General features: G+C 35.8%; 1 protein-coding gene across 3 annotated transcripts in view; it reads right to left on the bottom strand.

The window, feature by feature from the left end:
- The window catches only part of LOC144959448 (uncharacterized), a 115,067-nt gene that overhangs the window by 75,728 nt on the left and 21,485 nt on the right, over positions 1-17,854 (bottom strand). Inside the window, exons 6-14 of one of the 3 annotated variants that reach the window (XM_078892039.1) lie at positions 13,200-13,283; positions 11,002-11,064; positions 6,017-6,088; positions 4,091-4,165; positions 3,649-3,717; positions 3,148-3,222; positions 2,137-2,199; positions 1,683-1,751; positions 1,254-1,325 (exon numbers count right to left, since the gene is read on the bottom strand). In XM_078892039.1, coding sequence (XP_078748165.1) covers positions 1,254-1,325; positions 1,683-1,751; positions 2,137-2,199; positions 3,148-3,222; positions 3,649-3,717; positions 4,091-4,165; positions 6,017-6,088; positions 11,002-11,064; positions 13,200-13,283 — 642 coding nt within the window. The remainder of the gene's footprint in view (positions 1-1,253; positions 1,326-1,682; positions 1,752-2,136; positions 2,200-3,147; positions 3,223-3,648; positions 3,718-4,090; positions 4,166-6,016; positions 6,089-11,001; positions 11,065-13,199; positions 13,284-17,854) is intronic. The other 2 variants (XR_013642626.1, XM_078892040.1) reach the window with 2 other exon arrangements.

Raw genomic sequence — 17,854 nt, 5'->3', positions numbered from 1 at the left:
AACGCAAGAAAAGATCACTCGACGAGTCATAAGGACTGAGTTATGTTGCTTTAAAATAATACTCTAATGTTACAACAAGATTAGTCTCATTGCCAATTCATTATTCACAACATTTGAAACCATAATACAATGGGGTACCCATCGATTATATAAACGCATACAATACCATGTAATGAGTCAAATACAGAGGGTGAATAGGCATTCATTACCATGTGATGAGACAACTCCAGAGGGTGAATAGGAATTCATTACCATGTGGTGAGTCAAATACAGAGAGTGAATAGATTACCAATTATTAATGAAATAGCGATTTACTATAAAAGTGCCACACGCGCTGTTACTTCTTTCAGTTACCATTTCTCCTTTATGGTTTATAGACAGTATGAGCTTGGCTAAGAAGCTCACAACATTGCCATCCCGAAGTATGACGGACCAACACACAAACAGTTTAGTGAGAATTACCCATTAGCATGGATGGGGAAAAAACGATAACAAAGACCAGAGTGACGCCATCTTCGTTCTATCTATAGCCTGGACAAGTTTTCCGGGACAATCAAGATTGGGCGTTGCGTTTCTAAATGCTTTTGTATACATGGACAACACTCTTGAAACAACCGAAATTATCTGCAAAAAGACTGGTCAAAACCACGAGCCTGAACCAAAGAAGGCAAGGGGGGAATTTTGGCATCCAAAATCAAAATCAATCTCCGTTAAATAAAGAGTAAATATGGGTCCGAAAAAAAAAGTGATATCGAATATCAAGCCAAGTCTTTCGGTCCGCAAATTGTTTTCTTATAGTTATAGATAGTATGCGCTTGGATAAGAAACTCACAACATTGCCATCATGAAATATAACGGACCAACATACAAAACTATGTGTAACCTTGAACGTTTATAGTCTGGTTGATGCAGTTTAGTGAGAATTACTTATAAACGCGGATGGCAAAAAGCAATAACAAAGACCTGAGTGATGTCATATTCATACTATCTATATCTCTTCAACATTCGTTTATACATGACAGTATGACATGAGCGTGTGTCCACCGTCACATTTATAGGCTCATCATTAACAAACACAATAAACCTGGAATGCATGTGCTGTCCTATTGTAAAACTAAAACACACACACACACACACACACACACACACTTATCACTTATATGTACACACACACACACACACACACACACATACACAGATGAGCAAATGACGTGTCATCATATTATGACGTCCCACTATTTCAAACTACTCACTAGTCTCGGAGGTTTCCACGACTGTTGAATTCTCCGTAACCTGTGGTGTGGTTGTTGTTGTTGGTTCTGATGCTAAATTGGAAAAGCGATAAAGGTAAGACGGGTAGGCATGTACAGGTTGTGTGCTTCAGGTCGCCTCAAAGAAGCATGATATCTAATAAGTCTGTTTGTTTGTTTTAAAATATTACGACGTGATTCAAATCAGAGAGGTAATAAGGTCTTAAAAGCTTTATCCGAAATGAGTTAAACACGGATGACATAACATATTATTGACTAATATCCATTTCATTATATACCATTTCTACACACGGCCATCCAACAGAATTAAACTTATAGAGAAGAAACACACACACACACACACACACACACACACACACACATTTTAAAAAGACGATGTCCTAATTTGTCCCATGTGTCCACACTACTCACTAGTCACTGAGGTTTCCACGACTGTTGAATTCTCCGTGACGGGTGGTGTGGTTGTTGTTGGTTCTGATGCTAAATTAGAAAAAGCGAAAAAGAAAGACTGGTGGGCACATACGGGTCTTTGTGCTTGACATCACATCAAAGAAGCAAAATATCTTGCAAGTCTTGTTTTTATTTGCTCATTAATACCATTGCGTCATTGCAGTCAGAGAGGTGACAGGATCTATTAAAAGCTTTATCCAAAATATTACAAGATATACGTGATGACTTCAGGTGTTGTTGACTTGTATCCATTTCATTTACCATCTACCATACACGTCCATCCAACGGAATCAAAACTTAAGTAGACGAAACACACACACACACACACACACACACACACACAACACCCCCCACACACACACACCCACACACATAACACAGACAGGTATTCTGCCCCCTTGTTCAAACTACTCACTAGTCTCTGATGTTTCCACGGTTGATGAATTCTCTGTGACGTTAGGTGTGGTTGTTGTTGGTTCTGGTTTTAGATGGGTAAAGCGAAAAGGTAAGAATAGTTTCTGAAAGATTCCAAGCGGAGGTCAACGCTTTACATATTTTTTAAAACTTTATTTTCTATCAGAGATGTGACATCTTCTCAAAACGCTTTATCAAGAATGTTATAAACGGTTGACGTTACAGGTGATAAACTTGTATTATGTTTAATTGTTCTGTTTTGTTTTGTTTTGTTTAATTTTTTTTTGTTTTTGTTTTTTTTTCTCGTTTTTCAAAGGATTTTACGGCACTTGCAACACATTAAGTAAGGCCTTATCAGCGCAAGTAAAAAGGAAGAAAATGGGATAGTAAAAAGTTCTAGAATTACAATTAAAGCACACAGGAAAAGGTAAGACAAAGGAGAATTGGATCAAATAGGGAACAATGTAGATTCAAAGAGCACACCGTCAAAGTACTTAGTCTGAGATCACCTAAGTCTCATCCAGACAAAGCACAGGTCCCAACTAAGAGGAATACACTCAAATGTTTACAAATCACATAATATAATATTAAACAAAACATAATACAATGCATAACAGAGAAATGATTTGCAAGGGGGAAAAATATCATCTCCCAAAACCATAACTATACAATTGACTGTTTCCCTCCCCGTGTCCCAGCCAGGGTCAGGACAAAACTAAGTAATATTATACCAAGACAACGACAGGAATTAATTGGAAAACGGGTATGGGGGGATAGATGGCACAGCATGTACCTCCTTGCCCACTATGGGAGGTCAGGATCCCCACCCAGTTTAACAATATTTCAGAATATTAATTTGCCAGCTAGAATCTATTACATAGATTCAACCACGGGCAAATTAAAACGTCAAACAGCTTTAGAGATACACACGCACATACAATTACAAACACACATTCACGCGGATAAATTAGTTATGTCACCACGTTTAGGCCCATTGTTTCAAACTACTCACTCGTCTCCGAGTCTGAGGTTTCCACGACTGTTGAATTCTCCGAGACGTGTGGCGTGGTTGTTATTGGTTCAGATGCTAAATTGGAAAAGCGAAAGGATAGACAAGTACGTATGTAGATGTGGGCCTTTGTGCTTAACGACATACCAAAAAAGCAAAATTTATTTTAAACTTGTTTGAATGGTTTGTTATAATTTGTTTTGTTTTGTTTTGTTTTTTTTCTTTTGTTAAATAAATATCATTACTAGGTACCTTTCCAGAGTGGTAATAATATCTAAAAAAGCATTATCTAAAAGGTTATAGGCGGAAAATACGTGATAAAATGTTGACCAAATGACCATTTAATAGTCTTTTATAGTCAAAACTGTAAATCATATTATCTCAACCATCGAACAGGATAAAAACCGAAGCAGACAGCACAAACACACACACACACACACACACACACACACACACGGAAAAAGACACAATAACCAAATACGTCCCATTGTTTCGACTACTCACTAGTCTCTGAGGTTTCCACAACTGTTGAATTCTCCGTGACGCGTGGTGTGGTTGTTGTTGGTTCTGATGCTATATTGGGAGAGCGATAATAATAATAGTAAAAGATATACAGGGAGGTGTGCTTGACATCACACCAAAAAGGGAAAAAAATCTATTTAAGCCTACTATTGTTTGATTAATGTGTGCCATTCCAGTCAGAGAGGTGGTAAATTATTTAATTTTATCTGGAAGGTTATAAGAGGCGAAGACGTGATAACATTACGTTATGCTGTTAACCACATATCCTTGTATTATTTTTCTAGCCAGAACTGGTATCGATATTATCTATTTAAATTGACCATCGAAGGGGATATAAAAAGAAGTAGACGAAACACAAAAAAGTTGTTTGTTTTTTTAATTGTACAAAATTGTATCCTAATATTCCCCAGTTTCAACTACTCACTAGTCTGTGGGTCTGAGGTTTCCACGACTGTTGAATTTTCCATAACGTGTGATGTGGTTGTTGCTGGTTCTGATGCTAAATTAGGAAAAATAAGACTGGTAGATATGGGTCTGTGTGTTTGAGGTCTATCAAAGAAGGAACATTTATTAAGTTTTTGTCCCATTGCTGTTCTTTTCAAATCGTCAATTTCATTTTATTTATTTAGAGGGCTGATAAGGAGGAGATAATGCCACTATTTGCTTTATCTTAAAAGTTATACAAAATATGCGTTAAACCTTAACCGTGATAAATCTAAACAAACAGTACAGCATACAGTTAGGAGCAAAAGTAACTTTACATCTTTTCAACAAGAAAATTCGCAGAAGTAAAAAGATTTATAATTATGATCATTTTGGTGGCAGATACCAGCCATGATAGAATCCGTTAACTAATTGTTTTCAATAAATCAATGTCAAAAAAGAATCAAGAGTGTAACCACAACGTGGAGACACCAGTATTTTCTTTACTAATATTGCTTTTCGCCCTCTCCTCTCAATAACGCTTGCAATCATCATTTCTTCCCGAGCAGCAACTAACAAGACTATGCGACCAAAGCCCGAACATCATGCAGGCTCGATTTAGATTCTCTGAGATTCTCTCGATTGTAGCAACCCTAAGATACGTGTCCGTGTTATAGATTCTGTGCTTGGTGTACAGAAATTGTCGCCTTAGATAATGAAAATTCGAATATCACATCCCCAACACAATATTTTATTTCTTAATCACAGTTCTTTTTCCGAAACTTTTAAAGATTTAAAATTCAGATCCCCAGCCCAACATTATATCTTCCAGTTCACAGTTCTTTGTCCGATCCCCCCCCCCCCCCCCCCCCCCCCCTGTATTTTAGTTTGATTATTATTTCAGTTTTTAATCTACACCTTTTTGTCACTCTCTACGTGAAATGGTCTGAATCTGGAAATCAACAGTGACACATCGAGCTAGTAATGAATTTAACTTAACTGAACTTCAAATGGCGTTTTCAACGTTGAGTAAACATCCTTTTCTAAAATTAGCATAAGAAAAAAGAGGAGACTTAAAGACATGCTATTCAATTTCCTGGCACTTTACGTCTATTTGCAGCGCAACAATATCCAATTAGATATTCTATTTTGAAATGAATGAACTATATTATTATGTGGCACGTTAGCACTACATGACAAGTAGTTTTTCTGTATTCTTTTACAACATCCTTGAATATGGACGGTTTGTGTGTTTATTAGTTTGTTTTGTTGCTTCTTTTGTTTTTGTTTTGTTTTGTTTTTAAGGGGAGGGGTTGTTTTTTTGTTGACTTTTTTTGTTTGTTTTTGTTTTGTTTTTGTTTTGTATTTTGTTTCTTTTTGTTTTGCCTTTTGTTTCTTTTTGTTTTGCCTTTTGTTTCTTTTTGTTTTGCCTTGTTGTTATTATTTTTAATTGGTGTTTTTTTTTTTTTTTTTGGTGTTTTGATTTTGTTTTGTTTTTTGTTTGTTTGTTATTTTCTTTTTCTTTTTTTTTTTTTCTTTTTTTGGGGGGGGGGGGGTTGGGTTTTGTTTTGTTTTTTTGGAGGGGGTGACTTATCACTTGATGAAACCCCTTGATCAATTTCTCTAAGCGTTATTGACACAAACAGAAATTAATATTTCAGAAAGGGGGGAAAAAGACAGGTTGTGAAGTTACTTTTGCACCTGACTATACCCTTAACAAATTGAGTTGATTCATTTGTAAAATCAGAACTTGTGAATTGTATTAGGTCTAAGAGGGCATAGCATGGCTCAATTACCATTACAACAATTCCATTCACAAACGCTAATAAAAAGAAACACACACACACACACAGACACACACACACACACACACACAGATACACACAGAGTCTCATCATATGACGTCCCACTATTTGAAACTACTCACTAGTCTCGGAGGTTTCCACGACTGTTGAATTCTCCGTGACCTGTGGTGTGGTTGTTGTTGTTGGTTCTGATGCTAAATTGGAAAAGCGATAAGGTCAGTCCAGTAGACATAGTTCTACATTTGGCGTCAAATCAGTTTTGAACAAAATCCTATAAAATTCACATTTCGACGACAAAGATAATCGTATCTCGCATATTATCGAACAAGCCATAGTCGTAAATCCTTGTGGCGTTAAGAATTTAAAACCATAGTCAGAGTTCCTGAACACGACTCTGATACATATTTGGCCAGAAATCTTCTCTGAAGTGATTTGTCAAACGTTTTTAAAGTATCGGGCTTTAAAAGCTTTGACATGTTCGTATACAATTGAAAAACACAAACGAAAATGTATAGCATTGTTATGATTCCAGACCCCAGGAGGCGAGCACCGCTCTCTAATTATAATTTATGGCGACATGACCAAAATGTATAAAGACGGTTTTGTCAACGCGCGCCAATTTTATCTGGAAATAATAATATAGTCCAGGAAACAAACCGATGGTAACTTTTTTTTTTTCTCCAAAAACGGTTTTCAGGTAAACCATTTACAAAGGTAGTTTCGATTGAACTATATATATCCAAGTACCAACTCTTTCCATTGTCATGGATCAGATCGTGGTAAACATAATATGACCTGACACTGACCAACAAATGACGTCAGAAGACAAGTGTTTCGCCACAAAAGAAAACAAATTGTGAGTTGTATTCAATAGCCCGGCAACCACTGGGATCACTTGTTTTCGTGGCCACTACTGAAAAGAACTCACTAGGCCGTCCACAAAGCTAAAAATGACGTCAAAACATGGATCTTAATGGGTCGAACCGTAGCAATAGTTAACTTATAGTTATAGCCTGACACGAGAACCCACTAGGACGTATAGTTTGACGTCATTTTTTTAAGGTTTGTTCAGCGTCTTGTGAGATGTCGTTAGAGCCCAAGGAAACAAGTGATTCCATTGGTTGAACTATTGAATACAACTCTCGATTTGTTTTCTTTTGTGGCCAAAGACTTGTCTTTTGACGTCATGTTTTCAGTCAGTGTCAGGCTATACTATAAGTTAAAGATGACCACGATCAGATTCTGGGACCTATTGATTAAAAGGGTTATGTTTGCAGGTGAAAAAAAAAAAAAAGAAAAAGAACTGGATTATGATTTTTTTTTTAAATGGCCAATGTCGTCATCGTAAAAAGAGTAATCCGCTGTAGATATAGGCTACACAACATGGCGCGTGGAAAAAAAACTAATAATAAAAGATACCATATAGAGATTATATATCAATATCAAAGGGGATACACAATCTCGAGCAGAAGGAAAACTGATAACAAAGGAAAACTGATAATAAGAAGAAACATAAAAAATAGCCTAATTTATCACTGGGATCTCCAAGACTGTTGAATTCTCCGTGACATATTATTGTGCGTAACTGGTTTTAGATGGGTAAAGCAATAAGGTAAGAGAGACTTGCGGTTGTCTTATTTAACAAGACACACACTCACACACCCACACACACACACACACACACACACACACATACATACAGAGCGAGAGAGAGATTGGTTTCACTACAATTTGTTGCAATTTATCTGACTACTCACTAGATTCAGAAATTTCCACGGGAGTTGTGATCTCTGTGACGTATTCTGTGGTGGTTGTTTCCTCTGGGTTTTAAATTGGAAAAGCAAACGGGAATACGAGCAGCTAGGCTTGACGTCACCCTTACCTCAGGCATTGGTAGTCAATTCTCAAAATATTTTACCTTACAGATCTTCGGTTGTTTATGTTACACTTGATGCAATAATGCAATAATGGCTCACTAAACACGACTGGTAGGGGAATCCAGACAGAAAGGCTAACCAGGAGCACATCCATTTTCAATCAACAAGTTTTATTTTTATCCTAATTGTTACAATTACATGTCTACACATTTGCATCACCCGGTTTTGATTCCTATTTGGATTTGTGGATGACTCCTGAATTCAGTTTCAAGATTAAAGAAAAGTTTCATGTGCGAAGTACTTTTTTTTTAAATATTATTTCTTTGGTGATCTCAATCCGACCAATCTTTATCAAAATTATTACTCTTCAATCTATTTCGCTATTGAGTGAATATCAGTTCCTAAGTCAATGACGTTACTAAAAACTAAGATGACTGCTTAATATGGGGCCAGCAAGTCAGTATAGTTGCATATTGATGTCTAAGAGATGTGTCAATATGAACGCTATTCATTCGGAGGGTAGTCCTCATAGTGTTCACTATGTTGGACGCAACTAAGAGTAAGAGTCATGGTTGGTGTCGGGTGCATTCCCTTAACATATTCTTATAAGTGTTGTATATTCCCCAATCAGTCTGAAAGGAACAAGTACAAGCTAGAATCGGGAAAAGATCAAATTATAACCACATAAAAAGTGACCGCAATGCACTAAATAGCATATATTCAGTTTATATGACACTTAAAATACAACATGGGGAATGAGATTTGTTCATTGAGTATATCGCCTGCTTTGGTCCCTTGATTAGAGACTAGATGTGGTTACTATGATTCCAGACACACATACACATGACTGATATTTCAGCGTTGTGGCTTATTTATTATTATCTATGACTTGAGTGATCAGATGATGTAACGTGTCTCCAATTTAAAATGTCCATTATGTTGGACACAACGCAATGGAAATTTTAAAATAGAGACAAACGCATTCCCCTTATTGCTCACTGCAAATTGCTCACTGCAATGTTATGATATACAAAAGAAGCAAAAATAGGAAACAAAACAAGTGTATCTCTCATCCATATTTGAATATTTGACAATTATAAACTTTAAAAAAAGAAGAGAAGAGAAAGAAAGGACGACAAAAAAAGGGTAGAGGGGCTAAACATACTCGACGTTTTAATAGTCGGCGTTTTTTACGGGGCATTAACGAAAATTGACGGAAATAAAACTATTCAAAATGGCAGGAAGATGATTATTGAGATCATAATTCCACAAGGAAGAAGATTATTGAAACATTAACTTGTATTTTCATTTTCTCAGAAAATACAAGTGTTCTAATTTTTATTTCAATTCATCTTCAAGTTGATGGAATTCGACGACACCATTACACTTTAGATTTCAAATTGGTGTCCCTCTACATAATTTGTCAAAATTTAAACATCTTGAACATTATAATACACATATAGCCCATTCAATACACACCAAAGCGAAGCTGTTCGATATGAAAATATGAGAGACAATGGATAGAAAATATAATGATGAATCGATTAGACCAAAGAAACAAACGTTGCCATCAAGCCATAAATAAGTTTGCAAGTCCATACACAGTTGCAAAAAGTAATACAAGTCTCTTCGTTTAAAAAAAAAAAAAAAAAAGAGTAAAGAGAAAAAATTTTGAAGTGAAAAATTAAATACCAATTCTTTTATTTCACACACTTTTGAGTAAATGAAAGTATGAATGGAAAAAACTATATAGAGCTTAACATTTTAAGTGATACCGTTTTAAATTACCACCAACTATTATATCATAATTTTTTTTTAAAGTACATCAAAGTTTGTCACAAAAAAAAGCTTTTTCCAAGTAAATACTGTGAAAGAAAAACGATATTATAGAACGCTATGGATTATACAAAAAGCGTTAAATGTCACAACTCAAAAGAGTGACTTAACCGTTTTATTCAAAAAGCTGGGTTGAAATAAATCCTGGATTTTCTTAACAAATGACATCGTTTGCGATGCGGAATTCAACGTATTAAAAGTAGCCAAGTAAAACGACCATAATAATCATTATAATAATCTGTTTCAGCTCATTCGTGGAGCGCGTGTGGTCGAGTTACAGCCATTTCACTCCTGACCCGACACGACACGATTCGTCTAGACAATGAGTATTTCCAGACTTCTTTCTAAACTATTTACATTTCAAAGTTATTTTCGTTAGGTTTTGTTCTGAATGGTTCGTATTCTTATATTGTATTGTTTGCTTGTGTCTTTGATGGGGGGAAGGAGAAGCGTATCGAGGGGAAAAACCGAGAGGAGGGAAGGGAGGGGGGGAGGCACACACACAAAAAACATTTTTAAAATCAGTCTTTAAAATTACCGTTTTGAATTCAGTAAACAGACATATATATATATATATATATATATATATATATATATATATATATATATATATATATATATATATATATATATATAAAATCTTTTCAAGACCTAAACCTCACATTCCATACTCCACTTACGATGTCAATCCTATTAAGTCCGGCGTAACAAGCCTTAGCTGTCGGAGTACAACTTCACTCTCACCTATACTATAATAAAAATGAGTCGTTTTCCCAAAGCATAGTTACAGATGGATTCAATCTCAACTCAAATTCAAATTGCTGATACTGTGCAAATAATTTTAACCATAAGAATAATAGGATAAAGTATGATTTGAAAGCATGTTCAGAGTCACTGGCAAAGGGCTAAAAAGGTTTTCGACAATGTGGCGGGTAGAAAGTAAGAGCGAGCAAAACTCGACTGGAGTCAGAGTCGACGCTACCCGGAATGGCAGCTATCGGAAACTATTGGAGACACTCCTTCGGAAACGGAGTCACCTGTTAAGCTATTCGTCTTGCTTCAATCGGTGTCATTATACAATTCTGACCAGTTGATGAAATATATTATTACTGCAAATAGCACAAAAGGATATTTGAGGCTTTGTCATGAATCTGATATTACAGCCTTCAGAACGTCACATTGTATAAGCAAATTATTCAAATGCATTCGGTAAGTCGACTCCGGACTCCAATCAATTGCCCAACACCGGATCACAGAGATGTCAAACATCAGACAGCAGGGATAATAGTATGGGGGATAAAATCTCATGGAAATGAAGCCGATTGGAATAGAAATGATGACAAATATAAGAAGGTATGGCACCCTGATATGTCCCATTGTTTCAAACTACTCACTAGACTGTGAGGTTTCCGTGGTTGTAGAAATCTCCGTGACATTTGCCGTGCTTGTTGTTTCCCCTGGTTTTAGATTGGAAAGATGTCTTTAATTCCAGCCAGGTCAAATCAGATCTCACAATATTTTATAAATGGTTTACGTGAGAAACTATACATTCTTTGTTGTTTGTAATTCTTTAATTGACTGATTTGTCCCCTTAAATTGGTCATTAAATATCTACAACTTCGGCCCCACCGAACTTAACATGTCTCCATCAAGTTATAATAATAATGAGTTTCTCAATCTCTTATTCAAACGTTGCCGTAGTAGTACACGCGTCCATGCCCACTTGAACTAATAATATATAATATTATGACCCACACCATAGATTATACACAAATAGCGAAAGGACTATCCCGAAACAAATAAAATGTTATATAATGAATGGAAGAATTATGTCCAATGGCATAATACGTAGTTCACTTCGTACCTTTGAATATGATTCAAGTATTACTTCGAGGTTTCAAATTAATTTCTAATACACTGACGCTCCAATAAAAAAAAAAAATAACAAAGATTCATTAATGACTTTGTATTTCATTATATTTTATATTTAATTGACCGTCACGAAGCTTTTTCCACACTCATATTGTCCAGAATTTCGAAAAGCAAAAAGAATAATATGTGGCTTCGTGTTAATAATTTAGAAGGATGGTTCAAATCGCGCATATTCCGCGGTATGTAAAAGTTATTTTTAAATTATAACTTGGCCAATACCCCCCCCCCCCTCCCCCCAAACCAAAACCCATTTAAATCTAAATATGTTTAAAGTATGTTGTAAATGTTAAGTTTTGTGTTTCTAAAAAAAAGTGATGATTTCAAATGGGATCAGGTAGGGATTTATTTTAAATTTTAAATCTTTTATTTGAAGGACGGACGTTGAATCCACTTGAAGACCTGAATGCTAAAAGGACTTTTGTCACATAATGCAAAAACGAGGGGAAATCGAGGCAAAATTAAATCTAGCTTTTAAATTAAATCTAAATAAACTGCCAACAAAATTGCAGGATTCAAAAAGGAATAAAGTACTTGATTAAGACAGGAATACGCCAGACACAGGAAGTAATTTGCCGTTCGCTAAAAGTGCGTTTCGTCACTTGTAGCTATTGAACAAAGTCAGAGATCAGAAGTATGTCTTACAGTAAAGTCATATTCTCTGCTCCGTTGGACATTTTACAGTCACGTCTCTCCAATCAGAATACCTTCGTTCCCAAATGTTGTCCCGTTACAGAGACATCAGGATAGTGGAATTACTCGTGTTAAAAGAAAAAAAAAATGAAAAAAATCTGTCCCCAGGCAACCTGTCGGGATAAGAGAGATATCCGAATTGTGAAGTTCCAGATTAGAGAGACGCGACTGTATATAACTTGGCGTGTGAAATACCGTGAGGCGAATGGTGCTTGACTTTGTCTGACTTTGAGTGAATTATGGAGCCCGGAAGTTCAAAAAAGATAGAGTGGCCATGAAAACAAAAGAGATGAAATTGAAGACGACATGCTTACAGGAGAGAGAGAAAAGGAACGATTTTGGTGCCGCATTTGAGTTATATGGACTCCGAAAGGAGAGAGAGGGAAAGAAGGGCCGAAAGCAAAGATAATAATAATAATAATAATAATAATAATAATAATAATAATAATAATAATAATAATAATAATAATAATAATAATAATAATAATAATAATAATAATAATAATAATAATAATAATAATAATAATAATAATAACATGGAACTCAACGGTTGAGAAGGAAAGGACTGAGATTGGATTGGACCCTCTGCAAAGGACCATAGCAATTGCAATTGGAGAAAATGTATGTGTGGAGGGGAGGGAAGTGAGAGAGAGAGAGAGAGATAGAGAGAGAGAGAGAGAGACAGAGAGAGAGAGAGAAACACAGAGAGAGAGACACAGAGAGAGAGAGAGAGAGAGAGAGAGAGAGAGAGAGAGAGAGAGCGTCTAAATTTTCTTGTGTTGAGAGCATTCAAAGTTAAGGAACCATGTTTCGAACTATCATAATGTATTGTATTGAACGAATGTATCGTGACAAGGTGACAGACGTACTTCGGGCATTGAGGTCTTCAAGTGAAAATAAGGATGGAATAAGAAGAGAGAGAAAAAAAATGGAAAGAAAACGTGTTACTCACTATTCACAACTTACTCACTTGTTGTTAAATTCGTAAGCGGCTCCAAAGTAGTGGTAATAGTCGTAGTTGTTGTGGTAACAGTAGAAGTGGTAGTAGTGTTTACTGTTGGTATTAGATTGGGAGGGGTTATCAAATGTACACATGACAATAATATAAATAGCTACAATATTACCAAGGGTCCAATACGAAACCGTCGTGTCAATCTGGTATCGTATCGGAATGAACTTCGTGAAGAAAATAGACTTCAAAGTCAAATCGCTCAGTATTAGGAAAGTTAAGGTTTTTGAGGTTTAACTCACTCAATCCTGGAGATTTTTGCCGCTTTTCAAAATTGGAAAAAAAAAATGTATTAAAAATGAGAATGTGCATAGATATTCAACTACCATTAACATTAACATTAAGAACATTAGCTTTGATACAACGGCTATAATTTGTCTCAGAAAAATGTAATAAATAGGCATGGGGTAAGAGTAACCCCGTGTATACTACGGATATAGTCGGTGTTGGGGTTGAGTGAGTTAAGAAGCAAAACTAATTCTTCTAAATAAACGTCGATGGGTTAAGCTCTAGAGTTATTTTCAAGAGATCAGGTCCACCCCTACTTAATAGCAAGTTAATGATTACGTTCCACGAACCTAAACGATCCTTTCAACGACGTTTTACTCGCGTGCCGGATGTCGTTTAGCGACGTCGAAGGCTTTAAGGACAGATCCCGGTTTTCTTTCTCGTCGTTGGTCGATCATTTGTGGTTCGGGGGAACGTAATCGTTAACTTGCTAATACTCTATTAATATGATTCTTCAGAGGATTTGATACCTTTGCTTAGGGATATGACAACGATGGAGGATTGCAGGTTTAGCCCTATGACATTGGTGGGGATGTCCTCCTATCACGAGGAATGTCGCGTTCAATTCAATTAAATAATCATGAATGAATGAAGAAAGGAATGAATTAAGTAAGAAAGTAAATTAAACTAATAACAGGAGAGAAGAAGAAGAAGAAGAAGAAGAAGAAGAAGAAGAAGAAGAAGAAGAAGAAGAAGAAGAAGAAGAAGAAGAAGAAGAAGAAGAAGAAGAAGAAGAAGAAGAAGAAGAAGAAGAAGAAGAAGAAGAAAAAGAAGAAGAAGAAGAAGAAGAAGAAGAAGAAGAAGAAGAAGAAGAAGAAGAAGAAGAAGAAGAAGAAGAAGAAGAAGAAGAAGAAGAAGAAGAAGAAGAAGAAGAAGAAGAAGAAGAAAAAGAAGAAGAAAAAGAAGAAGAAAAAGAAGAAGAAAAGAGAAGAAGAAGAAGAAGAAGAAGAAGAAGAAGAAGAAAGAAGAAGAAGAAGAAGAAGAAGAAGAAGAAGAAGAAGAAGAAGAAGAAGAAGAAGAAGAAGAAGAAGAAGAAGAAGAAAGAAGAAGAAGAAGAAGAAGAAGAAGAGAAGAAGAAGAAGAAGAAGAAGAAGAAGAAGAGAGAAGAAGAAGAAGAAGAAGAAGAAGAAGAAGAAGAAGAAGAAGAAGAAGAAGAAGAAGAAGAAAAAGAATAAGAATAGGAGGAGGAGGGGGAGGGGAGGAAGAGAGGAGAGAAAAAGAAAGAAGTCAGAATTAATCTTGCTTTCTGTGATATAAAACGGATGGTCGGTAGCAAATATTCACTACGCTTTGGATAGGATGCTGATAGGGTAGACAGAGGGATGACATGCAAGAACCACAGGACTCTAATACCGGTCTATCAATTGATCTAACTTAACCACCATATTGCTAACAATTGTTTTTTCCAATTCATTTTGACTAGAAAAGCTGGGGTTTTTTTTAATTTATCATTGTTTTTTGTTTGATTTTAAGGGTTTTACGGCGCTTGCAACAAATTAAGGTCATATCAGCGCCAGTAAAAAAAGGAAGAAAATGGGATAGTAAAAAGTTCTAGAATTACAATTAAAGCACCCAAGAAAAGGGAAGACAAAGGGGAATTGGTTCAAATAAGAAACAGGTGTAGATTCCAAAAGCACTCTATCAAAGTACTTAGTTTGAGATCACTAAAAGTCTCATCCAGACACAAACACAGATCCCCGCTAAGAGGAACACACTCAAATATTTTACAAATCATATATAATATAAAGAAAGCATAATACAGTGCATAACAGAGAGATGATTTACAATGAAAAAAATATCATCTCCCAAAACTAACTATACATTCGACTGTTTCCCTCTCAGCCAGGACATCTGGTCAGGACCAGGACAAAGCCAAGTAATCTCATTCCAAGACAAAGACAGAAAGCATGTTGGAAAACAGATATAAGGGGATAGAAGACACAGTATGTACCCCCCCCCCTGCCCACTATGGGAGGTCAGGAACCTCACCCAGTAATTTATCATTGAGGTCACTGAAATTATTTTACAGGGGATATTAGGCAGGTAAGAAAAACGTAAGACAAAGAGGAATGGATCAATTGGAATATATATGTAGTCCTCTAACAGGCATGAATGAATGAGGCTCTCGGGAGAAGCCAAACAGCGCGGTAGAATCCGAGCGTGCCGAAAGCCGATGTTCATGGGAGGTAACCTGTAAGAGTATAGATGTCGCTGGAGGTAACTAACACATTCGGTCACCAAGCTCCAACGTGTCTTATTACAGAGAGTACTGCTGTGATATAAATGATTCTTATAATAGTATAGACAAAGACTTATTTTTTTATTTAAAAAAATAAATTTAAATGAGCTTTTATATAGCACAATATTCACTAAACGTGCTCAGAGCGATTTACAAAGGGTCCCTGACCAACAGCAGCAACACGTAGCATGTAGAACGAGACGTTACAAATGTTTTTCGACAGTGACAACAATACTCATTTTGCACCCTGGGTGCGGTGAGAGGATGAGAGTAAAGAACCTGTTCCAGGGACTCAACTATACGCCGAGCGAGGCTCGAACCCAGGACTTCCGATCCGCAAGGGAGTGTCATACCACAAGGCCACTAAACCATCATTTTCTTGAAAATTGTGACTGCTACCACACCATACACTTGAGAATGATGAGATACTATTATGAGTAAAGTAGATTCTTCTCTCCATGAATTCAACTTTGCATCGCCTAAAGAGAACGATTATCCAACTTTTCCGCAAAAAAACAAACTCGGGCGTTATCCCGTTATAAAGCACAGGTTTAAAACAAGGAAGGATCTGCAGGTATATTATAGCGGATATATACTTTATATACAATTAAGTCGATCGAAATATGTTTATGTACTTAAAATTAAAGACACACACGCACATACACGCACATACACACGCACATACACACACACATACACACACACACACACATGAATCAATAAAAACTTGAATATTTTTACTTTTATAAGTGACGGAGGATCCTTTGATCTTGTTATTTTTTATTTCATTTGTTTTTGTTGGGTTTTTTTTTTTGTTTGTTTTTTTGTTTTTGTTTTTTTTATTTGTTTTTTTTTTTTTTTTGGGGGGGGGGGGTTTCTGTTTTGCTTTGTTTTGTGTTGTTTCTTTGTCTTTTTTGTTTTTTTTGTTTTGTTTTTGTTTTGTTTTTTGTTTTTGTATTTGTTTGTTTCAATGTTTTTCGGTTTTCGGGGAGTTTTTTTCTTTATGGCGAGAAGGAATTTATTTTTCTGTTTAATTTAATTTTATTTGTTTTGTTTGGTTTTACATATTATATGTTAATGAGAGGAATCGATGCCTATAGTAAAATGAATTGGATCCTCGCCCTCGTCTGAATGAGAATTAATAGTTAGTACTACATCGATTTATCAACAATCTGGACATGCTTTTTGTTTGTTTGTTGCTTTAGGTCTCTTCCAACACAATTGAGGTTATATGAGAGACCGCTGAAACAAAAAAACAAGCAATCTAACAAAAATAGTACAAATGTCAATCAAAATCATAACCTTAAGATATCATAAGCTAAATTATAAATAACCAAGAACAAACAGGCAGAAGATTTACAGAAAAAAAAATATCCCCTGTCAAAAATACAATCACAAACCAAAGAAGCAGGATAGTCTAGTAAAGAGAAGAAGAAACGACATCACTATCGCATCGTACACCCATGCGAACATCATAGGTATATGATTCAAGGATGATGCTCCCATCCAACCAGCTGGACACGCTAGGCAGAAAATAAATACGAAGTTGAAAGTAAGCCAGGAGAAGAAAAAGAATCTTTACTAAAATCTTAACATAATTTTCAGGCTGAATTTGTTTTCTCTGTTTTACGCGTTATCTAGATGATGCTTGCAACACGTTTAGGTCATTTCAACCCGAATGAAATGAAGAAAGATGGTGGGATAGTCAAAATTGTGGATTTCAAGATTAAAAAGTAGTAGTAGTAGTAGTAGTAGTAGTAGTAGTAGTAGTAGTAGTAGTAGTAGTAGTAGTAGTAGTAGTAGTAGTAGTAGTTGTTGTGTTGTGTAGTAGTATAGTAGTAGTAGTAGTAGTATAGTATAGTAGTAGTAGTAGTAGTTAGTAGTAGTAGTAGTAGTAGTAGAGTGTAGTGTAGTAGTAGTAGTAGTAGTAGTAGTAGTAGTAGTAGTAGTATAGTTGTTGTAGTAGTATAGTAGTAGTAGTAGTAGTAGTATGTAGTAGTAGTAGTAGTAGTAGTAGTAGTAGTAGTAGTAGTAGTAGTAGTAGTAGTAGCAGTAGTAGTAGTATAGTATAGTAGTGTTTTGTAGTAGT

This window comes from Berghia stephanieae, chromosome 14 (assembly GCF_034508935.2).
Source record: "Berghia stephanieae isolate SIO BIC M18660-M18661 chromosome 14, UCSD_Bste_1.3, whole genome shotgun sequence".
Taxonomy (NCBI): Eukaryota; Metazoa; Mollusca; class Gastropoda; order Nudibranchia; family Aeolidiidae; genus Berghia; species Berghia stephanieae.
This window is presented reverse-complemented; position numbering and strand designations above follow the sequence as displayed.